At 39.4% G+C, this 27,143-nt stretch overlaps 1 protein-coding gene and 1 long non-coding RNA gene across 6 annotated transcripts; both read right to left on the bottom strand.

Moving 5' to 3' along the window:
• Positions 1 to 1,275: 1,275 nt before the first annotated feature.
• On the bottom strand, positions 1,276 to 21,762 carry LOC130738698 (uncharacterized). The gene is made up of 4 exons (XR_009019533.1): positions 21,280 to 21,762; positions 20,208 to 20,290; positions 20,014 to 20,103; positions 1,276 to 1,566 (listed from the first exon to the last, which is right to left on the bottom strand). It is a non-coding gene; the product is annotated as an uncharacterized LOC130738698 (long non-coding RNA).
• A 1,352-nt stretch (positions 21,763 to 23,114) lies between these two features.
• Positions 23,115 to 26,064, bottom strand: LOC130738700 (serpin-ZX-like). 5 transcript variants are annotated; one of them, XR_009019535.1, is made up of 5 exons: positions 25,532 to 26,064; positions 24,633 to 25,436; positions 24,345 to 24,387; positions 23,978 to 24,105; positions 23,115 to 23,352 (listed from the first exon to the last, which is right to left on the bottom strand). XR_009019535.1 is itself a non-coding variant. In XM_057590812.1 (5 exons), exons 1-4 carry the CDS (start codon positions 25,910 to 25,912, stop codon positions 23,980 to 23,982), a joined length of 1,359 nt encoding a protein of 452 aa, XP_057446795.1. In that variant the 5' UTR covers positions 25,913 to 26,039; the 3' UTR covers positions 23,117 to 23,352; positions 23,978 to 23,979. The 5 variants fall into 5 exon arrangements, 3 of the variants coding, with proteins under 3 accessions (XP_057446795.1, XP_057446794.1, XP_057446793.1); XR_009019534.1 differs by having other exon boundaries at positions 23,116 to 23,365; positions 25,532 to 26,062; XM_057590812.1 differs by having other exon boundaries at positions 23,117 to 23,352; positions 24,345 to 24,392; positions 25,532 to 26,039.
• Positions 26,065 to 27,143: the final 1,079 nt, after the last annotated feature.

Raw genomic sequence — 27,143 nt, forward strand, 5'->3', positions numbered from 1 at the left:
AAATAATAACCACCATCCGGCGGTTTTTTCCACCTATGGAAAAGCAGAAGGCAATCTGTCTCAAAACAAACCAACCAGAAGCCAAGCCGAGTCGCTAAAATCATAGCCCATCGAAACGCAACTGCCACGGCTAGGAGCGCAGACGAAGTCATAACGGGGAACATCGTTGCTGCTGCGAGGACAAGCCCCTCGCTGTCGGGTGGGATGACATGCGAGAAATCAAATCAAATGTCTGATCTAATCTAACAATAAATTTTTCGTTTTTTCATTTTTTTGCCTTTATTGAAAATTATTATTTTTTATTCAACTTTTGTACTTTTGTTTGAATTCAATCGGTCATGAACATCCTCATCTCCATCGGACATGAGGACCTCTGCGTGGGTGAGAGAACCAACATGAAAATGTTATTAATTATTATTTTAAAAAAATGTTATTCAATCGCATGGGACGAAGCACAACCATAGCGGTATTCAATCGTGTGGACCTCGACAACTAGAACGCGGGGGATGGCACTCGCTGCATGGAAGACAAGGATTGTGGAAACGCATGCGAGATGAAGGGCGCTCTGATTGAGGCCGTGTAGAAGCGCGCGCAAGGGCAAAAAGTTCGGCGCGGTTAACAAGAAGAGAGGGTGTACTTAGATCTTGAACCACCTTTTTGAAGAGCTATAATAAGGTTTCATGACTCTCCCTAGGCAGAGAAATATATTAAAACAATCTCGATAAAAGCCGCCTCAGAATCCTGAGTTCAAATCTTCTCATCTCTACGTGAACTACTTTAGGTCTTTATGTCTTTGAATGAGGGTAAAAAACTTTCCACCTTCAATTTTATTCGCATTCAAAGACATAAAATCTTTGAGAGATTCATTTCACCTTCATCATGCCTTAGAGAGAATCTCTTATCAAGGTGTGTTGACGATATGTGTATTTCCACGGTGTATATCCTCTCCAAGTACGGTGTGGTTCGGGGAAGAACTAAGCGGAAGTTGGTGGGCCTGTGACACCCGGGCCGACGAGGGCAGAGAGTGATCGTCAGTGCAGTGAGGCACGAACAAGGAGCGGCTCATGGCAGGTTTCTAGGCGTATTCCAAGACTGTAACGCCCCGATTTCTCGAGTGTCACACAGTAACAAACACATGGATTTTCGTAAAATGTTTTCGTCGTTCAATTAATTAACCTCACTTAGTTATAAAGGCTCATTATTACGAAAATCTTCAAAATTAACCAACCATCGAAAACATGTGGAATTACTTAAAACCAAACCATTTGAAATTAGTAACCATTCGGAACCAAATGTAACACTTGTCTGGAATGTAAAGAGGTAAATTACATCAAATTAAACCAACGGAAAATGAGTAAATGGTTCATTGCCCACTCGCAACTCTCAACCCCAAGGAAAGAAAGTAGAGGTCTCACATCCCAAACCCAAATCTTCATCAGCTCAATCATCGTCGCCATAAACTCGCCGGTCTCCGGACGTGTCGGTCGCCTAAGCCCGATCCTTCTCTTTATCATATCGCATCAGTTCCCAAGAATGGATCGACACCGTTGTCTTCGTCAACACCATCTACCCCCCCCCCCCAAAACAACACAAAACACACAAGCAAGGGTCAGGTTACAAATCAAACATGAATATACATCTCACATCACATATTATCTCTTACTTTATTAGGATATCATAGAACAGTTAGTCACCCAGGTACTTGGTTAAACTAACGATCCTCACTTCACACAACCACATCAACACCTTGGCCAATCTCGAACATCCGCAGATGCACAATCACAAGGGGACCAACACAGTCGACCCAAGTCACGTGGAGACCAACACAGTCAATCCACAAATCTCAGGGAGACCAACACAGTCAATCCCTATCCCATGACTCAATCTTGGTTATCACGTGGAGACCAACACAGTCAATCCAGCAAATCACCCTCGCGTGCAAGCAACCGTTTGTCTCTAACGGCACCATCGTTCTCATGGTCCATAGTCATCACTAGACCTATGTTCCAATTATATCACATTTTACTTGCAAGCGATTAAATTCTCAGTTCTCTTTGTTAATGGCTCTAATATGTCATCCTAGAGTCTTAACAGTTCAACGTCGGATAAAACATAAACGACAAGAAATATAATCAACAACAGAAGGAATTACAGCTGGATGAGCTACCTTCTTAAATAAATCTCAGTCAGGCATTTATTCATACTACAACAATACTTATACTCACATTCTCATGCATCTCAACACATAATTCATAGCAATTACATCAAAACAGTATCATTGAGGAAGATATTCAAAATTCAGAAGACCAACCAACTAAATAACAGATAGATACAAGTTTTTTTGAAAATCAAGTGTCATGGTCGTTTTCTAAAAAAGTAGCAGAAATAGCGATCACTAAAAACGATTTACAGAACTCATTTCTCAACCAAAATTTACGTACTACACATGCCTGGAAAGCTAATTTAAAATCCTACAACTTTCTAGTTTACCACTTTTTCGTTTGAAAATCAAAACTGGGTGATATTGGGCGACGAAGTTCGCTGTCCAGTACAGAAAACTGGCAGAGTCACTTCCGCTTCAAATTTAAATTTTGAAAACTCAAGTTCAGAGTTCCTAGGTCATTTTCCAGTAACATACATCATATAAGGATTAGAAATCATGGTTTTCATGGCAAAAAGTACAGCAACCATCATGTTCACAAAAGCTCATACAAAAGCATGCAAGAATACAACTTTTCTCAAGGATTTTCATGGCAAAGTTCCTAACTTCTACCCTTTTCCTAAACCAGCCCTTACCTTGAGTCTTTGGTATGAAAAGAAGAGAAAGATGAAGTATGAAGAAGCTATTCCTTGCTGTCTCTCTCTGGCTTGCTCGATCTCTTCCTCCTTCCCTTGGTCTCTCTCTCTCGCGTTCTCTCTCTCTCGCGTGTGGTGCCGACGGTGCTAGGGTTGCAAGGTGGTGGCTCCTCTCTCTTTTCTCTCTTCTGTTTTTACGTGATTAGAAGAGTGTGGTAGGGTTTCTAATTCAGACCTTAGTTGCTTGAATGAAAAGAAACTTTCCTCCCTCACTAAAACCCAACCCGCGGCCACCCCCAAGCCCATTAGGGTTTCCTTCTTTTTTTTTTTTAAATAAATCTCTTTGTTTTTGAAAATATAATTTTAGATATTCAGTTTTTATTTAAAAGCAAAAACTGAATATAATTTTTTAATAGGTAGATAATCCCCTTCCTTAAATCAAAATCAAATCTTTCCCAAGATTTAGCAAAATCGCATAGGCTGGACAGCCAGTCCTCCGCTCACTAAAAATCGAATATCTTGAGCTATAGATATCGGATTGACACGAAACCGGATGGAGAATTTAGCTAACTGAAAGAGCTACAATTATCATGAAAGAAGTTTTTCCAAAATATGTCTTTAAGACCCTTCAACAATTCACACAAGATCCCGGGCAGATTTGCAAATAACACAACTTCGCCAAAAACTTCACTTTTATTCACTAAAACTCCAAGTCTATTATTTATCCATATAAATAATAATAATAATAATAATAATAAAGTCTGGATCTTACAAAGACTGTATAGGTATGGGAATATACAGTTCATGAGGGCATAAAAGATTTGATTGGTACTACTCATAACAACAAGCTGCATCTTCTTTTCGGGAGCACAACTTATAAAAAATCCAAGGTTAAGTGTGCTTGCCTTGAAGCAATAGTGGGATGGGTGACCCCCTGGGAAGTTTTCCCAAGAAGTGCGGAGTGAGGACAAAGTGCGCTGAAAAGACTCATGTTGTTAGCGTGAGGTCAGTTGTCAGATCAAGATGTTACAAATGGCATAACATGGTAGTAGGATTAAGAATAATTATATATGATAGGGATGATATATGATCACTGATGTGATAAATGCTAGTTGTTATTATGAATATGCCATATTTGATTAGGTTGCTAGCTTTAATTATGATATGCATGCAAGTTATACTCTTATAATTGCGATAATGTTCGAGATCAGAACATGTAAGGTTGGGAGCTTTGTGATGATGACTAACTTGCATGGCATGAGTATGTTATCAAGTGACCGGGATCGGACTTGATGACCATGACTGGTGACCTAGATTGGGCTGGTCTGTGGCGAGGTTTGGGGGCAATGAAGGACCTGAACGAGCGACAAAACGTGAAGCGACAGTGCGTTAGTGACAAGTTAACCTCGATAGTGGAGCTGTGGGACAACGGTTCGTTGGCTAGGAGTCAACCCCAATCGTGGAGTCCTGTTTGTCCCACCTACCCAGAAGTGGAGTTGGCGTAATGGATATGCGAAAGTGTCTGCATTCACATAGACTATGGAACTAGGGCTACGTGACTAACCCTAATATGAGACTTTTGTTATTTAACTGTTGATGTATGTTACGATGCCTATTGCTTGATAATTATAATATGAACTATGATGTCATTTGCTTTGGGATATTTTCTTATTTGAATCAGTTTGATTGTTATGAGTGTTTGAGAGGTTTGTCATGGGCAACCTCATATTGTGATGCAAGCCACATGATTGATAGATCGACGTGAGTAGGTGTGAATAGAAATGGCTTTCAAATATACTATACTTTATGAGCACATATAAGTATGTGGTTATGTGTATATCGTCTGACCTATTATTATATATACTTATAATCTGGACTGCTACAATTATTAGATGGGCCAGAATGGAAATGAGATAGTATCTCAATGGATTTACCAACAACACGGAAGAGACATGACTTTACCAACAACACGAAAGAGACTTGACTCTATCTGGGTCATAGTGGATCGACTGACTAAGTCTGCTCATTTCTTACCTATGGAGGATGCAGAGATGACGCCTTCGGTTGAGATGGACTCTTTTGAAGCCTCTGAGTTAACCAGGGTACACTCCAGGTCCAGGTTCACCGTTCTACACACCGACCTCGTTAGAGCCGGTGACTGCCGAAACTGCTGCTGCTACCCCTGTTGCTGTGGATACCCAGGCTGAGGACGACGCATATCAATTTCTCCTTTGTTCGACAAGTTTTGTGATAGACAAGAGCACAGAATGAAGACCCTTGTCCTATATGCTATTAACGCAGCGTTCGATGCTAGAGGACTCTGAGTCGGGCGGGTGAGAGTTGTGTCTATATTTTGGGGATTGTGAGCTCGAGTTCCTTTTTGCTTTTCTAGGGCTTGGTACCTTCCTAAAGTCCATCGTGTGTTGTTGGCTCAGGAAAGGTCAGGGCATTAGTTTACTTTTGCATAATAAAATTAATGTACTCAACCTTTTGAGAAATCAATGAATGAGATGTTTTCAGTCATTTGTTTATTCTTTAAGTTTGCTTTGAAAAGGATTTTATTTTCAGAAAATTTCACATTTATTTTGGAAAAGGTTACTAAAGTGACCCTTAAATCGGGGCGTTACATTTGGATTTTGTTGTTGACTTTTCGCCTGATTAATCTATCAAGATTCTAATATGTTTTGTGGTACAGGAACCGATCGAAAGATACTTGGATTTATGAATTGGTGATAGATACGAAACTCTATAAGGACTACTCCAAAGGTTCCTTCACCATTTATGAATTGGTGAGAGATTCAGAGGTTGGATCTCGGTGTTTATAAATAGGTGTCACAGATCCCACGGTTTCATTATATCCTTTTAACTTCCATGTAAGAATCATCACTAGAACTTGTAAGGACCTCTCCAAGAGGTACGCTCTTTACAATTTTATCTTTAAATCTGATGGTTTTCCTAGTATTAATTTGTATAAGTTTCTCCCTACATATGCCCATGACATATATAAGGTTAGATCTATGATGTAGAGGTTGGATTTATCTACATATCCAAAAGTTTGATCTATATTGTTTTATCTACTACATGCAGAGGTATCTACATATGCTTATTATAGATCCAAAGGTTTGATCAATGTTGGATGGTTCGATCATGTCTATGATGTTGGATCTACAAATGTAGGATGTCAGATCTCATGTCAGCTTTGCATTTATGGGTCAATGAGAGATGCAGGTTTAGATCTACCAAATCTCACTGCCTTTTTTATCTCAAGTGGTAAAGCTCTCAAAAAATTTGTGACATAAAATTTTTGTGTTGTTTAACCTTTGTAACTTGTTTTAGGGCATTGTTATTCGGACCCCCTGATAGCTATTTGAAGTCTCCTTCAAAGTGCGACTATAACGCACTTTACGCACTTTGAAAGTGCGTTACCTACGCACTTTCAAAGTGCGTTATAACGCACTTCAAAACGCACCTCTAAAGTGCGTTATGGTCGCACTTTGAAGGGGGTTCAAATAGCTATCGGAGGGTCCGAATAACAATTACCCTTGTCTTATAACATGTCTTGTTTTCATAATAGACTTTTGTAAAAGATCTACCAAGAAGTCATTTTAAGAATTTATTTAAGACGACTTCCTATCTTGTATATGCAAGTGTAGTATGAATATTTGTGTTTATTCTCTTCCTCAAGTTGTGCAGACCTCTGTTACTACCTTCTATACCTCAACTTGCTAAAAGAGTATTTTTTGCATAGTAAGACATTTCTTGAGAATAGTCTATTGTATCCCCACTCGTCTTTCCCATATACACAATATATTATTACATCAATTTTACTCTCCTTTGTTCCTTAGCGGCTTTACACATTGAAGTTGTCATGTAGGTATTAGGGTACTATAAAGTTTTACCCCATCTTTAATCTTATCTATAATATGTGTGCAGAAATTTTCTAAAAGTTCAAATATATGGAGTTAGTACAATGAGATTAGAGAACCTCATACAAAAGGGGAAAAAAACTGAGCAGGATATCCCTATAATCAAAACCCTTCCAAAAAAGTAATTATAATTGGAATATGTTATCTGTAAGATCAAGTTTTGATCTAGTAGTACAACTCTATGTTTTGATGATTACAAGTTAACCTTTTGATATGAACAATTGTGGTACTCTAACGTGTTTTTCTGAGTGTGCTATTTACAGGCTCTGACCCTGACTCAATTTCACACAAATCAGAAGCACTGTGTATAAAGGGTAACCCAAGCAACGCTTTCGCATTCACCATGTTCAGTATGAACAGTGGAAAAGCTTCAGAAGATCTGAAGCTATACAAACTCTGATGAGGACTCAGTCGCTAGAAGCTCTGAAGATCCAGAAGTTCTGACAACCAAGAAACACTGAAGGTTCAGATGTTCTGATGGTGTAGAAGACTCTGAAGATCCAGAAGCTGAATAGTGGAAACTCTGAAGTCCAGAAGCAAGAAACTCTGAAGGCCATGTTCTTCCCTCTGAGTTCAGAATCAGAAGATACAATGGTCAGAGGATCTGTGCTTTCCCTCTGACTCTGATCAACCGGCTTCACAAGTTCCAATACGAAGCATTCCTCTGATCAGAAGTCTCCTAGGTTAAAAGGTCAAGTCGCTATCCAAGTACAAAAGCAAGTGTACCTTCCTGACGACCTACCTAACGTTCTCAGCCACAGCAGAAGCTGGATTTTCCAGAACTGCCCTCCAACGGTAGCATTTCCATGCAACGCTCAACCCTAATCCTTGGAGTATATATATAGAGGCTGAAGATTGAAAGAAGCGGCAAGAATAAGAAGAAACTAAGAAGAAGCAACACACACGCGCAAGACATATTCTAAGCTTTCTTTCATCTTGTAATTTATTTAGTTTACACTCAGCTTATTCAGAAGCAAACCCTTGTAAACACCAACCTCAAACAGTTGTTTGATTTTTCCTTTAGGAGATCAAGGTTGATCGGATCCTAGAGAAGACTAAGAGAGTGAATCTTAGTGTGAGCTAAGTCAGTGTAATTGTTAGTCACTTGTAGGTTTCAAGTGCAGTTGTAACTCTTACCTGATTAGTGGATTGCCTTCATTCTAAGAAGGAAGAAATCACCTTAACGGGTGGACTGGAGTAGCTTGAGTGATTTATCAAGTGAACCAGGATAAAATCCTTGTGTGCTTTTCTATCTCTATCTTTTGCACTTAGTTCTCGAAAAGATTTGTTAAAATCTTTAAGGTGGTAGTTTTGTACTGAAAACGTTATTCAAACCCCCCCTTTCTACCGTTTTTCATACCTTCAATTGGTATCAGAGCGCAAGTTCTGATTACCACACCTAACAGTGTTCAGTGATCCGGGCCGGTGTGAAAAACAATGGCTGCCACCACCAGTGAAACTCAAAGAGATGGTTACAACGCAAAGCCTCCTATGTTCGATGGTCAAAGGTTCGAATATTGGAAAGATAGACTGGAAAGTTTCTTTTTGGGTTTCGATGCAGATCTCTGGGATATTATTGTGGATGGCTATGAGCGTCCAGTTGATGCAGATGGCAAAAAGATCCCAAGGTCAGAGATGTCTGCAGATCAAAAGAAGCTGTACTCACAACATCATAAAGCAAGAGCAATTCTTCTAAGTGCTATCTCCTATGAGGAGTACCAGAAGATTACAGATCGTGAGTTTGCTAAAGGCATTTTTGATTCTCTGAAGATGTCTCATGAAGGAAACAAGAAAGTCAAAGAATCAAAGGCACTGTCTTTGATCCAAAAGTATGAATCCTTCATCATGGAGCCAAATGAGTCCATTGAAGAAATGTTCTCCAGATTTCAACTGCTTGTAGCTGGCATACGTCCTCTCAACAAGAGCTACACAACAAAAGATCACGTCATAAGGGTCATCAGGTGTCTTCCTGAAAGTTGGATGCCTTTGGTGACTTCAATAGAGCTCACGAGAGATGTTGAGAATATGAGTTTAGAAGAACTCATCAGCATTTTGAAATGCCATGAGCTGAAGCGCTCAGAGATGCAAGATCTGAGGAAAAAGTCCATAGCCTTGAAATCCAAATCTGAAAAGGCTAAGGTTGAGAAGTCAAAGGCTCTTCAAGCTGAAGAAGAAGAATCTGAAGAAGCATCAGAAGATTCTGATGAAGATGAGCTGACTCTGATCTCCAAGAGACTCAACCGCATCTGGAAGCACAGGCAGAGCAAGTTCAAAGGCTCTGGAAAGGCAAGAGGAAAGTCTGAATCCTCAGGTCAGAAGAAGTCATCAATCAAGGAAGTCACTTGCTTTGAGTGCAAAGAATCAGGGCACTACAAAAGTGACTGTCCAAAATTGAAGAAGGACAAGAAGCCAAAGAAGCACTTCAAGACCAAGAAGAGTCTGATGGTGACATTCGATGAATCAGAGTCAGAGGATGTTGACTCTGATGGTGAAGTCCAAGGACTCATGGCTATTGTCAAAGACAAAGGAACAGAGTCAAAGGAAGCTGTTGACTCTGACTCAGAATCAGAAGGAGATCCAGACTCTGACGATGAAAATGAGGTATTTGCTTCCTTCTCTACCTCTGAACTGAAACATGCTTTGTCTGATATCATGGATAAGTATAACTCCTTGTTGTCTAAGCATAAGAAGCTGAAAAAGAACTTATCTGCTGTTTCTAAAACTCCTTCTGAACATGAGAAAATCATATCTGATTTGAAAAATGATAACCATGCTTTAGTTAATTCTAACTCTGTGCTTAAGAATCAAATTGCAAAGTTAGAAGAAGTTATTGCCTGCGATGCCTCTGATAGTAAGCATGAATCTAAGTATGAAAAATCTTTTCAAAGATTCCTGGCTAAAAGCGTAGATAGAAGCTTAATGGCTTCAATGATCTATGGTGTAAGCAGAAATGGAATGCATGGCATTGGCTATTCTAAACCAATTAGAAATGAGCCTTCTGTGTCTAAAGCTAAATCCTTGTATGAATGCTTTGTTCCCTCTGGTACCATATTGCCTGATCCTGTACCTGCTGAAGTTGCTAAAAACCCTCTTAAAAAGGGATCTTTCTCTATGACTAAATATCATGCAAATATTCCTTTAAAATATCATGTTGAGACACCCAAGGTAATCAGAACCTTTGGGGTAACTAACAAGAGAGGACCCAGAAAGTGGGTACCTAAGGACAAGATTATCTATGTTGCAGATATCCTTGATAGCTCCACTGAAACACCAATCATGGTATCTGGACAGTGGATGCTCGCGTCACATGACGGGAGAAAAGCGTATGTTCCGAGAGCTGAAACTTAAGCCTGGAGGCGAAGTTGGCTTTGGAGGAAATGAAAAGGGTAAAATTATTGGTACTGGTACTATTTGTGTAGATAGTAGTCCATGCATTGATAATGTTTTATTGGTAGACGGCTTAACACATAACTTATTGTCTATAAGTCAATTAGCTGACAAGGGTTATGATGTTATATTCAATCAAAAGTCCTGCCGGGCTGTAAGTCAGATCGATGGCTCTGTTCTGTTTAACAGCAAGAGGAAGAACAACATTTATAAGATCAGATTATCTGAGTTGGAGGCTCAGAATGTGAAGTGCCTTCTGTCTGTTAATGAAGAGCAGTGGGTATGGCATAGACGGTTAGGGCATGCCAGTATGAGAAAGATTTCTCAGCTGAGCAAGCTAAACCTTGTCAGGGGCTTACCCAATCTGAAGTTCGCTTCAGACGCTCTTTGTGAAGCATGTCAGAAAGGCAAATTCACAAAAGTCCCTTTCAAGGCAAAGAATGTTGTCTCAACCTCAAGGCCGTTAGAACTTCTGCATATCGACCTGTTTGGACCAGTGAAAACTGAGTCTATAGGTGGCAAGAGATATGGGATGGTTATCGTTGATGACTATAGCCGCTGGACATGGGTAAAGTTTCTAACCCGCAAGGATGAGTCTCATGCTGTGTTCTCTACCTTCATTGCTCAAGTGCAAAACGAGAAGGCTTGTAGAATTGTGCGTGTCAGAAGTGACCATGGTGGAGAGTTTGAGAATGACAAGTTTGAGAGTCTGTTTGATTCCTATGGAATTACACATGATTTCTCGTGTCCCAGAACTCCTCAACAAAATGGTGTTGTTGAGAGGAAGAATAGAACTCTTCAGGAGATGGCTAGAACCATGCTCCAAGAAACTGGCATGGCTAAGCACTTTTGGGCAGAGGCAGTAAATACAGCATGTTACATTCAGAACAGAATCTCTGTGAGACCAATTCTGAAAAAGACTCCTTATGAATTGTGGAAGAACATAAAACCCAACATTTCTTATTTTCATCCTTTTGGCTGTGTTTGTTATGTTCTCAATACTAAGGATAGATTGCATAAATTTGATGCTAAATCTTCTAAGTGTCTATTACTTGGTTATTCTGATAGATCTAAAGGTTTTAGATTTTATAATACTGATGCTAAGACTATTGAAGAATCTATTCATGTTAGATTTGATGATAAGCTTGACTCTGACCAGTCAAAGCTAGTTGAAAAGTTTGCAGATTTAAGCATTAATGTTTCTGACAAAGGCAAAGCTCCAGAGGAAGTTGAGCCAGAGGAAGATGAACCAGAGGAAGAAGCTGGTCCCTCTAACTCACAAACTCTGAAGAAGAGCAGAATCACTGCAGCTCATCCTAAGGAATTGATTCTGGGCAACAAAGATGAACCAGTCAGAACCAGATCTGCCTTCAGACCCTCTGAAGAGACCTTGCTGAGTCTGAAAGGATTGGTGTCCTTAATTGAACCCAAGTCCATAGATGAAGCTCTTCAGGACAAGGATTGGATTCTGGCCATGGAAGAAGAATTGAATCAATTCTCCAAGAACGATGTTTGGAGCTTAGTGAAGAAGCCTGAGAATGTCCATGTTATTGGAACGAAATGGGTATTCAGAAACAAGCTAAATGAGAAAGGAGATGTAGTCAGGAACAAGGCAAGGCTAGTTGCTCAAGGCTACAGCCAGCAGGAAGGAATAGACTACACTGAAACATTTGCTCCAGTAGCAAGACTGGAAGCAATCAGACTATTGATTTCTTTCTCAGTAAATCACAACATAGTTCTACATCAGATGGACGTAAAGAGTGCCTTCCTAAATGGTTATATCTCAGAGGAAGTCTATGTTCATCAACCCCCAGGTTTTGAAGATGAAAAGAAACCAGACCATGTGTTCAAATTGAAGAAATCACTCTACGGTCTGAAGCAAGCTCCCAGAGCATGGTATGAGAGACTTAGCTCATTCCTTCTGGAGAATGAGTTTGTAAGGGGTAAAGTAGATACAACTCTCTTTTGCAAGACTTATAAAGATGATATCTTAATTGTGCAAATTTATGTTGATGATATTATATTTGGTTCTGCTAATCAATCTCTATGCAAAGAATTTTCTGAGATGATGCAGGCTGAATTTGAGATGAGTATGATGGGAGAATTAAAGTACTTTCTGGGAATACAAGTTGATCAAACACCAGAAGGAACATATATCCATCAGAGCAAGTACACTAAAGAACTTCTGAAGAATTCAATATGCTGGAATCTACAGTGGCCAAGACTCCAATGCATCCAACATGCATTCTGGAAAAAGAAGATATAAGTGGTAAAGTATGTCAGAAGCTCTATCGTGGCATGATAGGTTCACTTCTGTACTTAACTGCATCTAGGCCAGACATATTATTTAGTGTTCATTTATGTGCTCGTTTCCAATCAGATCCAAGGGAAACCCACTTAACTGCTGTTAAGAGGATCCTAAGGTATCTGAAAGGCACCACTAACCTTGGCTTGATGTATAAGAAAACATCAGAGTATAAGCTTTCAGGTTATTGTGATGCTGATTATGCTGGAGATAGAACAGAGAGAAAAAGTACTTCTGGAAATTGTCAATTTCTGGGAAGCAATCTAGTCTCATGGGCAAGCAAGAGGCAATCAACCATTGCTCTATCAACTGCAGAGGCAGAATATATCTCAGCAGCAATATGCAGCACTCAGATGCTCTGGATGAAACATCAGCTGGAGGATTATCAGATCCTTGAGAGCAATATCCCAATCTATTGTGATAACACTGCTGCAATTTCGTTGAGCAAGAATCCTATCTTGCATTCAAGGGCAAAGCACATTGAGGTAAAGTATCACTTCATTAGAGATTATGTGCAGAAGGGCGTACTTCTTCTGAAGTTTGTTGATACTGACCATCAATGGGCAGATATCTTTACAAAGCCCTTAGCTGAAGATAGATTTAATTTTATTCTGAAAAATCTAAACATGGACTTTTGTCCAGAGTGAAGATAGATCAGAACCTCTGACTATGATACTTCTTGATCAGAAGATGTCTAGTCCAGAAGGTAACTCAATCAGAGTGTGTGTGCCCACTGGTACTGACTCTGAAGCTGAGACAACAACACGTGCGTCAGAATTTCTGATGCATAGTTCCTTGTGCCCGTGTGACAGTCTGTTGTGATTGCGTGTAGATATGCTTATCTTCTGTGTGTGATTGTGTATTTTACTGTTACTGTCTATCTTTAATTTTCAACCGTTGATCTTAAAGTGCTTTTTGAATCAACAACGGTTATTTGATAAAACCCACTATACACACACGTTCTCTCTCACTTCCGGTTTTCACTCTCGCACTCCCTGCTTTTCAAAACCGCCTCCTTCGTGATTTCTCTCTCGATCTCTCTTCATCCTTCAAACTTCATCTTCTACCTCAAACCTTCAACCTCTTCAAAATGGTGAGACAAACCAGAAGATCTACTGCAGATGCACCTCAGTTCCCTCACATGGTAGTCGGGTTGGCAACGGGTCAACGGGGCTCTGAGAACCCAGCACAAGAACAAGCTCAAGTTCAAGAGGAGATTGTTCCTATTGCAGAACGGGGCTGTGCCGTTCACTGTGTATTTCCTCCTGAGGAACTCCAAGTCCTTGCAGAATGGAGATTCAACCTCGACAACTTGGCTGCAAATGGGTTTGATCTTCGTCCTGAAGTCCAAGCTCAAGGTTGGGGAAACTACTTCAATCGACTTCGAGGACCGGTGTATGAGAAGCTGGTAAAGGAATTCTGGAAGCATGCTGATTGTGATGACACTCAGGTGGTCTCTTACATACTGGGTAGGAAGATCATCATCACGGAGAAGTCCTTCGTGAATCTGCTAGGTGCAGAAACTGCTCATGGGTATCGGTTCTCACTGACGGAATCGAAGCTGAAACCCAGAACCAAGGACATCGTCAACAAGGCCCTGTACACCACCTTCAAACCGGGCAAGACGAGCTACAAGGTGATGGACCTTCACCCCAAACTGAGAATCTGGCACAAGATCCTGCTCAACTGCATCAATCAACGACCAAAGGGCAGTTCTCCAGACTACATCAACTTCAATCAGAAGGCGATGCTGTTCTTCATTCAAGACAAGGAGAAGATCTGCCTTCCCTACTTCCTGTTCTCCTATTTGAAGGAATGCATCCGGAAGTCTCGCACCACCTCCTCCATCAAGTCAGCCATCAAATATATCCCTTTTGGGAGGCTGATCTCAGACTTTCTCATTGAAAGCAACTTGGTGCAAGATTTGATCAATGCTGGTTGCACAGAGGACTTGAGCACAATTGTTAGCGATGTCTTCACTGCCAACTCTCTGAAGAAGATGGGCTTAGTCCAGAAGAAGATTGCTCCTGCTCATGAGGACACATCTTCTGAGATCAGAGGAAGAAGAATGCCTCTGAATGACTACCCTCTGTGGACTCAAGCAGACCATCCTGAAGCCATCAGATGCTATGTTGAAGACCTCAGGGCTCAAGGATTCGAGATTGACCTTGATGATTTCGTCAGCAGACTTCCACCAGCTCCAGAGTTTCCTTCTCCTCCCAAGAAGAAAACCAAGAGGAAGATGGTTCTGGACGAATCCTCAGAGGAATCTGATGTCCCTCTGGTCAAGAAGGCGAAGAGCAAGCCTGATGATGATGATGGTGATGATAGTGAGGATGGTCCTCCAAAGAAGAAGCAGAAGAAAGTCAGAATTGTGGTGAAGCCTACTCGGGTGGAACCAGCTGCTGCAGAGGTCAGAAGGACTGAACCTCCTGCCAGAGTGACTCGATCATCAGCACATACAAGTAAGCCTGCACTTACCTCTGATGATGATTTGAATTTATTTGATGCACTCCCAATTTCTGCCTTACTCCAACACTCTTCAAATCCCCTCACTCCTATTCATGAATCCCAGCCAGCCGCACAAACCACCTCTCCACCACATTCCCCAAGATCTTCATTCTTTCAACCTTCTCCTACTGAAGCACCACTCTGGAATTTGCTTCAGAACCAACCCTCTAGGTCCGAAGATCCAACCTCTCTCCTTACCATTCCATACGACTCATTAACTTCTGAACCCATCATCCCTAACCAACCAGAACCCAAACCAACAGAACCACAACCCAGAACGTCTGATCACTCTGCTCCCAGAGCATCAGCACGTCCTGCTGTCAGAACCACGGATACAGACTCTTCATCAGCCTTCACACCTGTATCCTTCCCCATCAATGTCATTGACTCTCCTCCCTCCAATACCTCTGAATCACTTAGAAAATTCATGGAGGTTAGGAAAGAGAAGGTATCTGCCTTGGAAGAATATTACCTTACCTGTCCAAGCCCTAGGCAATATCCTGGCCCTAGACCTGAACGTCTAGTTGACCCAGATGAACCTATCTTGGCCAATCCTATCCAAGAGGCAGACCCCTTAGTCCAACAGGCTCACCCTGTCCCTGACCAACAAGAGCCAATTCAACCAGACCCTGAACCTGAACAATCAGTATCTAACCAATCCTCGGTTAGATCACCTCACCCTCTGGTTGAAACTTCAGACCCTCACCGTGGAACCTCTGAACCCAATGCTCCCATAATTAACATTGGTTCTCCACAAGGTGCCTCTGAAGCTCATAGCAGCAATCACCCAGCCTCTCCTGCACCAAACCTCTCCATCATTCCCTATACTCACCTTCAACCCACATCTCTCTCTGAGTGCATCAATATTTTCAATCATGAAGCCTCCTTGAGGCTCCGCAATGTGCACGGTCAGACTGACCTCAGTGAGAATGCTGACAATGTGGCTGATGAGTGGAACGAGTTGAGCACTTGGCTGGTGGCTCAGTTTCCCGTTATGCTGCAGCTCCTGCATGCAGAGGGAAGTCAGAGCATTGAGGCTGCAAAGCAAAGGTTTGCTAGGAGGGTGGCTCTTCATGAACTCGAACAGAGAACCAAGCTTCTTGAAGCCCTTGAAGAAGCCAAGAGACAGAAAGAACAAGAAGAAGAAGCTGCCCGTCAAGCAGCAGCTCAGGCTGAACAAGCCAGACTTGAGGCAGAACGTCTTGAAGCTGAGGCTGAGGCAGAGCGACTTGCACCAGTTCTGTTTACTCCTGCTGCTTCTGCTTCCATTCCAGAACCTCAAGCTGCTCAGAACGTTCCTTCCAGCTCTACTCCGACAAGCTCATCCAGACTCGACATCATGGAACAACGTCTTGACACTCATGAATCCATGCTGATTGAGATGAAGCACATGATGATGGAACTTCTGCGCCGTACTGACAAATCTTAGTTTTTTAGGATCTCTTCTTTTTCTTCCTTTTCCTTTTTATTTAACGTTGTTTTCTTTAAACTCTGCTTATTTCCTTACTTTAATTTGTTCATTTGTGATTCTATATGCATATATCTATATATATTTGTGGCACATATGTTTGCAAAACCTGTTTTATTCATAATTGTTCTATGTTTACATCATAACTCTTTCCATCATACATTATTCCCTATATCTAGAATGGAGGATCCTTCCTCATTCTTCTGCATTCTTGGCGCTGCTCCACTCTTTCCTTCTCCAGACGATCCAATGCATACTCTATGTTGCCAAGTTTGATGCTCAGATCATCTTTTTCTAGACTATCTTCTGTCGTCTTGAGTCTCTTTTCCACAGTTTCTTTCTCTTCCAGCAGATTCAGCTCCCGCTGGCAAAGCTCCTGAATCTCTTCCACGAAGCAGAGGAACTCCTTCAGATCTTTCTCCATCTCTGGACCAAGATCTTCTTCCAGCAGTGTCTTCGTCAGCTCTTGTATGGTCTTTGTACCATCGGGATGCCTAATATTGAGGAACATATCTTCCTCAAACGCCTTCCTTCTGAGCTCTTCTAATGCCATTCTGTATGATGCCATTTTTCTTACTGAAAATTATTCGAGGTGTGAAGCTTACCTTTCTCTCCAACGCTTTATATAGGCTTCACTTTCTCTCTGAAAGTTAATGCTCTTACAGTTTCTCGAGGTTAAGTACTTGGTAACTGACCCTTCTATTTACTCACTTGACCGGTGGTAAACGTTCATCCCTTGCATTAACTCTTCTATTTATTATCGCCTCACTCTGATTCTTACATCGTCTTCATTTTCTTTCAACTTAGACCTTCTCTAAGGGGGAGTACCTTGTACTTCAAGCTAAGTTTTTCACACCCCAAGTTTTTTGCTTATGACAAAAAGGGGGAGTAAACCCAGTTTTTGATGTGTAAGATGTGTTAGTGTGACTTATTTTTCTTTTGGAGATTTTAAGAATTCCACCTTCATGACCATAGATGTGTCACTGGGCAAATACAAGGAATACATTTCACTTCTTCTGAAGTGATTCTAAGTTGACTCTGATACCCAAGACTCTGATACCTTGTCCATGACTCTGATCACTTATGCGCTCTGATTATTCGTTTTTTCATCTATGTCATAAGCTTTTCACTCTGAACTCTTATATGATTTAGCTCAGAATCTAGACTTTACTAACGTTTTCATCAAGTATTAGATTCAGGGGGAGCTAAGCTCAGAATCAAGCAGTGACTTGAATTCAGAATGAGCAAGATAAACTATTCACATCAGGATAAGTCTTATTCTATATCTCTAAACTCTGAGTGAATTCAGTTTAATGTTTAAGAATTGTTCATCAAAAATCTTAGTTTTGTCATCATCAAAAAGGGGGAGATTGTAAGATCAAGTTTTGATCTAGTAGTACAACTCTATGTTTTGATGATTACAAGTTAACCTTTTGATATGAACAATTGTGGTACTCTAACGTGTTTTTCTGAGTGTGCTATTTACAGGCTCTGACCCTGACTCAATTTCACACAAATCAGAAGCACTGTGTATAAAGGGTAACCCAAGCAACGCTTTCGCATTCACCATGTTCAGTATGAACAGTGGAAAAGCTTCAGAAGATCTGAAGCTATACAAACTCTGATGAGGACTCAGTCGCTAGAAGCTCTGAAGATCCAGAAGTTCTGACAACCAAGAAACACTGAAGGTTCAGATGTTCTGATGGTGTAGAAGACTCTGAAGATCCAGAAGCTGAATAGTGGAAACTCTGAAGTCCAGAAGCAAGAAACTCTGAAGGCCATGTTCTTCCCTCTGAGTTCAGAATCAGAAGATACAATGGTCAGAGGATCTGTGCTTTCCCTCTGACTCTGATCAACCGGCTTCACAAGTTCCAATACGAAGCATTCCTCTGATCAGAAGTCTCCTAGGTTAAAAGGTCAAGTCGCTATCCAAGTACAAAAGCAAGTGTACCTTCCTGACGACCTACCTAACGTTCTCAGCCACAGCAGAAGCTGGATTTTCCAGAACTGCCCTCCAACGGTAGCATTTCCATGCAACGCTCAACCCTAATCCTTGGAGTATATATATAGAGGCTGAAGATTGAAAGAAGCGGCAAGAATAAGAAGAAACTAAGAAGAAGCAACACACACGCGCAAGACATATTCTAAGCTTTCTTTCATCTTGTAATTTATTTAGTTTACACTCAGCTTATTCAGAAGCAAACCCTTGTAAACACCAACCTCAAACAGTTGTTTGATTTTTCCTTTAGGAGATCAAGGTTGATCGGATCCTAGAGAAGACTAAGAGAGTGAATCTTAGTGTGAGCTAAGTCAGTGTAATTGTTAGTCACTTGTAGGTTTCAAGTGCAGTTGTAACTCTTACCTGATTAGTGGATTGCCTTCATTCTAAGAAGGAAGAAATCACCTTAACGGGTGGACTGGAGTAGCTTGAGTGATTTATCAAGTGAACCAGGATAAAATCCTTGTGTGCTTTTCTATCTCTATCTTTTGCACTTAGTTCTCGAAAAGATTTGTTAAAATCTTTAAGGTGGTAGTTTTGTACTGAAAACGTTATTCAAACCCCCCCTTTCTACCGTTTTTCATACCTTCATTATCCAAAAGAAAAAAAACAGACCTATGCTTTGCAAGAAGTTCGACTAAGTATGTTCAATAAAAAACATAGTAAGTCGAACTTCTAATAAAGCATAAGTATTTTTTTTTTCATCAGGGTAGCATATCCCAATTTATATGGCTTTCTTGGTCTGTGGGTTTTGATTTTGGAATATTCTGTTTAGTTTTTTTTCTCTATATGCAGTTCTCTCATATCAAAATACTAACTCCATGTATATGAACTATTTCAGATTTCTGGAGACAGATTATAAATCATATTAATAAATGGGGTAAAACTTTATATTACCCTAAATACCTGCATGGCTGCTTCAATAAGCCGCTAAGGAACAAACGAAAGGTAAAGGTGATGTGATAGTATATTTTGTATATGGGGAAGATGAGTCAGGATACAATTGAAGTGTCTGCCTATCTGAAAAATCTCTAAGGTTGTGGAAGAAGTTGCAAAAGTCTGCACAATTTGACAAGACGTAATGGAAAGTCATGAGGATGAGAGAGGAAACATTCATACTACACACTTACAAGAAGTTGTCTCAAATATTCATAAAATGACTTCCAGTAAGACTTTTTACAAAAGTCTATTTTGAAAACAAGACAGACTATAAAAGTTAAAAAGCACACAAATTTTATGCCACAGATTGTTTGAGAGCTTTGACCAACCCCTACGAGAAGGAACCAAATATTTTGATAACTTCGTATAAAAGCGGGAATGAGATTTGGTAGATCTAACCCCTGCATCTCTCACCGATCCATAAATACAAAACTAGCATCTTGAGATCTAGCATCTGCATATGTAGATAGATCCAACATCATAGACATAGAGATTGATCAAACCATCCAACATAGATCAAAATTCTGCTTTTTTTTCTTCTTTGGAATAGAAGATTCCAATTAGTATGACTTTTATTGGCTTAAATGTTGTAATGACAACAAATGAAAAAATATATAAATTATCTGGACAATGATTTACTACTCATGTGTAATATTGAACATTTATGAAAATGTTTTCAGACCTTTATAGGGCCAGAGCTCTTTTAGACCTCTTTTGTTTTCCTGTTGATGCTATGCATACTTCAACCTTGTAGGCAAGGACCATTTCCAATCTTCAAAATAATATTAACAAGAAATTAAAACCTCAGGACCTTTGTAAATGGAACAGAATCAAATGATTTTTATGAGCACTAATGATTAGTCAAAATAGTAATACCTGTTAGGTTTAGAGGCCATAAGTTCATAGTGCTCGTACAACTGATTTAGAACTGGGTAACGCACTCGCCAACAAGACTTGTCCTATGCAAGATCAAATTAAATCAGGCAAAATAAATAAATAACACGATCATATTTGGTATAAAAGAGATAAAATAATTTAAAAGTGGTCACATTTTCAGGAATAAAGAGATATATTATCTATAATGCATGCTATATGCTTTTGGATTAAAACTGTAATACCTCCTCCAAATGAGGATAAGGACCATTGATGCCCTTGCTTATGGCACAAAGAAAGGGAAGCTAGAGTTTTATCTCATGGCACCAAGAGCAAACACAACAGCTTCCCTTTTGAAGGGATAAGAGACATGCCTCACGGTACTATAAGAGTGCCCCTAATCGGATTAAACTCTAACACTCAAAACGCATTTTCATTTTCTCGACTTTTGAAGGAATTAGAGTCATGTCTAACGGTACGATGAGAGTGTCCCTTCGGATTAGTTAGAGTATAAACTTTAAGAAACTCAAACAAGCATTGTGATTTTCGTAGTGATTAGATTCAGTAAATGTTAATGTGGAAAACATTAATTCGCGATTCGATCAACATCGTGAGACTATATACACGATAAGGGATGATATTCACATAACAAACATACGCTATAAATTAATATATTAAAATGAACACATTCAACGATTAGCTAACATAATATTCATCATTGCCCTAAGATATTATTTCTTGGCATGGTGTTGGATGATTCTGATTAAGCGCACAAAAAAAATCACACACAAACATCAATATATTCTTCACACGTTAACACTAGATACATTGGGACTGGAGGCCCAAAATATTCACACATAATCATTAGCAGATTCATACACTAACACTGGTTAAGAGGCCAAGATATTCAATCACACACACTTTTTGACAGAAAAACACACACACTCTTAGCCGCTCACATATAACACACACATTCAATAAAAATAAAAATAAAAAAACATACCCAGCACTAACACACAAAACGCGCACACACATATATGAAATAAATAATATTGTGTAAGCATTTCATTTCCACCTTCCTTTGGGTTTCTGTGGACGATGGAGTTTAAATTTAATGTTGGGTCAGGGAAGACTGGAGAAGAAAATGATGAAGTGGTGAGGGTTCTATGAAGGTTTTGTGGCTGGGAGAAAAATGAATTAGAGAAGAGAGGAGCTCTCATGTGGCGCTAGGTTTAAGGCTCCTCTTTGCTACTCTACCCCTTATATATCATGGATGGTGAAGCCTCTTGGTCTCAAAGGCTCTAGGTCCCGTGCTGCTCACATGGATCCAGGGGCGTATCCAGGATTTTTCCGTTGGAGGGGAGAAATAAAATACTAGAATTTTTTTTATCAATGAATAGTATATATATATATATATATTTCAAATACTAAAAATTTATTTATATTGAACTCTTCATTTTTTCATGGTTCGAAATTTATCTATTATTGTATCAACATTGATCTTTTCAGCAATTTCCCTCTCAATGTATATACAACTAATAAATTTCTTGAAAGGTCATCTTCAATCTTGATGCGAATTCGAGTCTTAACAACTGTCATTGCAGAAAAAGCTTGCTTTGTTGTTAAAACAGTAAGCGTTAAAACAAGACGTATCAATCTGTCAACAAGTGGAAACATTGTTGTTTTTCCAGTTTCAACTAATCTCTCGTAAAACTCTAATAAACTTGACAGCTTTCCTAAATTAGGATCTCCTGAAACATCTAAATGATAATGTCTTAGTTGAAACGGAAAATTCATTTTTTCCAGATCGGAAAAATCGTCTAATTTTGATTAATAGACAAATCTTTGGGGGGCGGGATTAAAGATAGAAAACATTTCTTCTAAAAATTAAATATATTCGGCACGATTTTTGAAATTCTTGGGGGGGCGATCGCCCCCGCCTGATACGCCCCTGCATGGATCAGTCCCTTTCCTTTTCTAATTTGGTGCTCTTCCCCAATTTGCTTTTGGTCCCTTCTTTTGTGTGTGACCTATTTGGTGCATTCTTCATTTCTTTGCCTCTTGGTAATGTTCAATGCTGCAGCTTTTGTTTTCTTTGTCTTTTATGCACATGGTCCCCTCCTTTGTGTATAGGTTGTACATATCTCCAATTGTTTGTGCCTAATGAGAGAAATGAAAAAGGTGTGCACTGTGCTAATTATGTTGGTGTTGTGAGTAAAGATATGTATTAATGTTGAATGTATGAATTGGTGATAAGAATGAGTGAAGAAAATGTTATGAAAAAGGATAAGGATGAAAAATTGATGAAAATGAATTGTGAGTGTTGTGCGTAGATGAAAAAGAAAGAAAAAAGACAAAGGAACCATTTTTGTGTGTGTTTTTTTTTTCGTGGAGAATAACTGAACATCTCAAATTAAATAAAGAAAATTAAAATGCACTTAAACAAAAAAATCTAAATTCATTGAGATAACCAAAAAAAAATTCATTGAGATAAACTATTTTGTATTTTGGTTTTTATCATTTTTTTCCTTTTTGAAAATTTTCAGTTTTTTTTTTCAACTAAATAACTACTAAATTAAAAAAATAGACAAAATTTGAGTGTTTAAATTTGCTCCTCTTTACATATTCCTTATCGGATAACATCCTAAACCAAGGAAGGTTATAATACTTCCTCTAGGTTTGTCTGTTGCAAAGAAGGCTCGCGACAACCAATCCAAGATCAAAGACCAGAACAAATATGTATTTTAGTGTTTTGACATTGATAAGCAAATGTATTTTGATGTTATGTCATTTTGCAGCAACAATATGATAGGAATTTCTTACATTTTGTTTCCTTTCCTTCTTGTTTTTGGTCTTTTTATCATGGTACATATTCTGGAACTAGGCAATCCATTGCTCTAATTTACTGAAATAGGAACGTATATGAGGGATTGGAATCAAAACTTCTGATAAATTTTATTGCAGTCAAAATTATTGTTAAATGTATATCTTTTGCTACATGATTATGTCAACAAAGAGCACAATAACCCTACTCTAATGAATATCCTATTTGGAACTTTAGGATTTCTTTGTCCTGCTTTTGGGATTGCAGCTTCGGGTCCAATGTCACTTGATTCAATACTTCCAATTTCATCTTGCAATTCATGCTCTGAAATCAATAGCTGTGTTTCTTCTATTTAAGTTATACATAATCAAAACTGAGAGCAACATACGGAAGAAATTAAAATGAGATAATGAATGTAGAAATGCATTATAAGGTGTGATAATATATAGCATCCCGTGCCCCCTCTCAAGAAGTAAAAACCATTTCCACATTATTGCTTTCATCTACCAACAGTGACTTCAAGATAAAATCCATTTCTAATTCAATTAAAACCAGCCTTACACAACTGTTAGATGGACATAGCAGTCAGAAATAGAATGCAATAGCAATTTAGCTTTTGGAAACTTAATGGTTTTCTTCCTTCTACAATAGGATTTCCTTGTTTCATGAGGAAGAAAACATTTCCATTTCCCCATACCCAGAAGTTTAGAATCCACCATTCTATATCACAACCTGATATTCTTTTGCATAATTTAGAGCACTGATGTTTGTAAAGTAACTATATTTTTTTTCGAAAGCAAAATATCATTATAATTGAGGGAAATATACAGGATATACAAGCCTCCTCAAAAGGCATCAAAAAGCCAATAACACCAATGACAACCCAGCCTAGAAAGAACAAACACCAACCCAGAAAAATCCAAGAGGAAAAGGAAACGAAACATCAAACCTTCAATCAACAAGGGAAATTTCAGGGAAGAGCGCGGATGAAGGTAACCTTGGAGATGGCAGGCACCCCCTCGAAAGGCCTAAAAACATCGAATCTTCATCCTCGGAGAGAGGCGTCACACGCCAATCCTATAAAACAAAATGAGGTAATGAGCAAAACACTAACAGAGCCCACTGCTATACAAGATTGGTTCAATCAAATAGCTTTAAAAGAACAAACTGAAACACTACACAACAACGAAAATTCAACATACACTACTATAATTAGGCATTCCACCGTTTTAAACTACTCCATTAATTACAGCACAATAAAGAAAATCATGAACAGTTCAAATCACGAAATGCAATCATGTATTGAGATTGCTAACCTTGACCGGCATAGCTGCTGCTGAGCACCTGCCCACCGCGTGCCTTCTCTGATCAAGAAGAGGAAAGAGTGGTCAGCTACAAAGTCTATACTTTTTTCCCAATTTATTGACAATAGAGAAACTTCTATTTGGCTCAACAGTAACACTACCCCAATATAAAAAAAAACAGCAAAACAGTACATACACTATTATAATTAATCTGTCCACCGTTTTAACCTATTCCATTACAGCATAATAAAGAAAATCACCAACAGTCCAAATCACAAAATGCAAATAGAGATTGCTAACCTTGACCGGTAATCCATCAAGAGGATTGAGCACCTGCCCAACGAAGAGGATTGTTCCGGTGAAATCTTCTCTGATCAAGAAGAGGAATGGGTGGTCAGCTATAAAGTCTATAGCTGGAAGATGATCTCGAGCACATTGTCGTGCCAGCGCAGACCAAGTGGCTGCGGTTGCTTTAGTGCCTTTTTCATTCACTTCAATGAAAGCTTTGTGAAATATGCTTTGCACGCATAAATTATCCAAAGGAGAATTCACATTCACCATTTTTGTTAAATGTGCGTCCATTGGAGAGAAAGGTGAAACCACTCCAACCTCCTTGAGCACATTAGAAGCTTCAAATGTAAAAGAAATATTGAATTTTGGAATCCAGAAGGGATGTACTCGTACTTTTCGGCGAGGAAGCTTGCCTTTCAAGAAACAAGGTTCTGAAGACAACTTTTGAATTAAAGCTGAAAGTCCATCTTGTGCATCTGGAAGGAAAATGCACATGGAGAAGCGGCGTTGTCTATCTCTTCCTTGTTTATAAGGAAGACGGAGAATTTTGAAACCATCAAAAGCTCTAACATACTGTGTGTTCTTACAGGTAGTCATGAAGGGAACCTTGACAGAGGTGCCATTAAGCAGGTTAAATGGTGATACATATGTTAGACCATCAAACTTGTGTTTCCACATACCCTGGAAGCACAGTGCATTTGCAAAGATAAGCCTGGTTAAGTTGGTTACTGTTCCGGGAGGAAGAAGCTGTGTAATATGGCCATTAGTATCTTCTTCAATCAATGAATTCATTTCATGAAGCACTTTACCACCCTTTAAAACCAACCAAGCACATCAAAATCAAAATCAAAATCAAAATCAAAATTAATATTTTGTTCATAAACAATTTAATTTGAGATAGTACGTACCCGGAGATTAAAATCAAGTGAAGTTAGATTGGCATTGTAATGAGTGGACAGAAGTCTTCTAAAAGGATAGGAAAGGGAAACCGTTGTATCAATAAATATTCCATTGTAATGCTGTAAAGGAGAAGCAGCATCATTGTCGAAGAACACAGGGGAGATGGCCTGAGAGAAGAAGGTATTGAGATTGTCGATGGAGTCAAATCGGAGGAACGAAAGAAGCTCGTCGAATGTGCGGCCTTCTGAACCGGCGGCGATGACACTAAGAGCAGCGTAGAGAGACAAGGGTGAATAGATGAGGTTCTTCTCTTGATAATCTTCTTTTGAGAATAAATGTTGTGTGAAGCTCAGAGGAACATCCATTGATTTTGATTTTTGGAGCTCCATTGTTGATGTTCTACTTCTGATTCTGATTGATTTTCCTTCGAGTGAGAGACAAGGATATCACAAACCCTAATTTTATTCTATCTTATCTTATTAGTTAAAATTAATATTTGTTTTTTAATTAGATAGGATTGTAGTTTCCTATTTTCTTTTCTTGCATATCAATCCTTATAAAAAAGGGATTGCTGAATTGAATAATATCAATAAAAAGAATTTGGCATGGGTGTCTCGAAGAATTTGGCAAAAGAGTTTAATGCTTTCATGGAGCAGAGATCAATAAGGTTCTCTATTATTTGTCCATGCATACAAAGAATATGCTTGTTACTCTGTAACAAAGAATAGGCTTGTACATATATTTCACTAATCATAATTATGCAACTCTATCTACAATTCAAAAACAAAGAACAATTGAAATTAAATAACTATGAATCTCTAACATAACTTTGATGCTATTGTGGTGAAAATAATTCTAATACATTTCTGAAAATAATCATCGTGAACATCAAATGTGAATACGAGTTCTTCCTTCATTCCATATTGTCAAACCAATTCATAGGTAGACAACATAATCTAATAAAAGTGTCTTCTAGCAAAAGAAAAAAAAAAAAGAACCTTGCCTACATATGGCAGTGGCGAGATGGAACCAGAGGTGACGATTTCGGCGGAGGTCTTGGCAGCAGCAGCGGTAAGATAGCAATGAAAACAATGATGGTGCGGTAGGAAAGTTGTGAGGGTGGTGACAGATTAGATTAAGGGGCGAGAGTAGCATAGAAAACTACGGTGGACCGGTAGAGGTGAGGGTGGTGGAGCATGAACTGGTGGATGAGGGAAAAGGGAGGAAGAGGTGGCATTGTGTCATTGTGAGGTAGGTTGGTTAGCGACAACAGTAATAAGGGAGAGAGGGTGAGGGTTAGGGAGTGTGAGGGTGGATCTGATGGTGGACGGGGTGATAGGGCAGAGGGGTGAGGGTTAGGGAGTTGAAAGTGTTGGGACCGGTGAGAGACGAGGAACATAAAGGAGGCAAAGATTTAACGTGGTTCGGCCTGAATGCCTACGTCCACGGAGGAGGAACATTGTATTCTCATTAATACAAACATTACAATCACTCAACTCTCTATCTCTGGCCTCACACACACTCAGAGCTCTCATACAATTGCTCTTCCAACCTCACCACACTCTGGTGCCCAGAGGCACCCTCTGGTGCTCTCTCGCTGGCACACTCTGGTGCACTGAA

The sequence above is a fragment of the Lotus japonicus genome, chromosome 2 (genome assembly GCF_012489685.1).
Source record: "Lotus japonicus ecotype B-129 chromosome 2, LjGifu_v1.2".
Lineage (NCBI taxonomy): Eukaryota > Viridiplantae > Streptophyta > Magnoliopsida > Fabales > Fabaceae > Lotus > Lotus japonicus.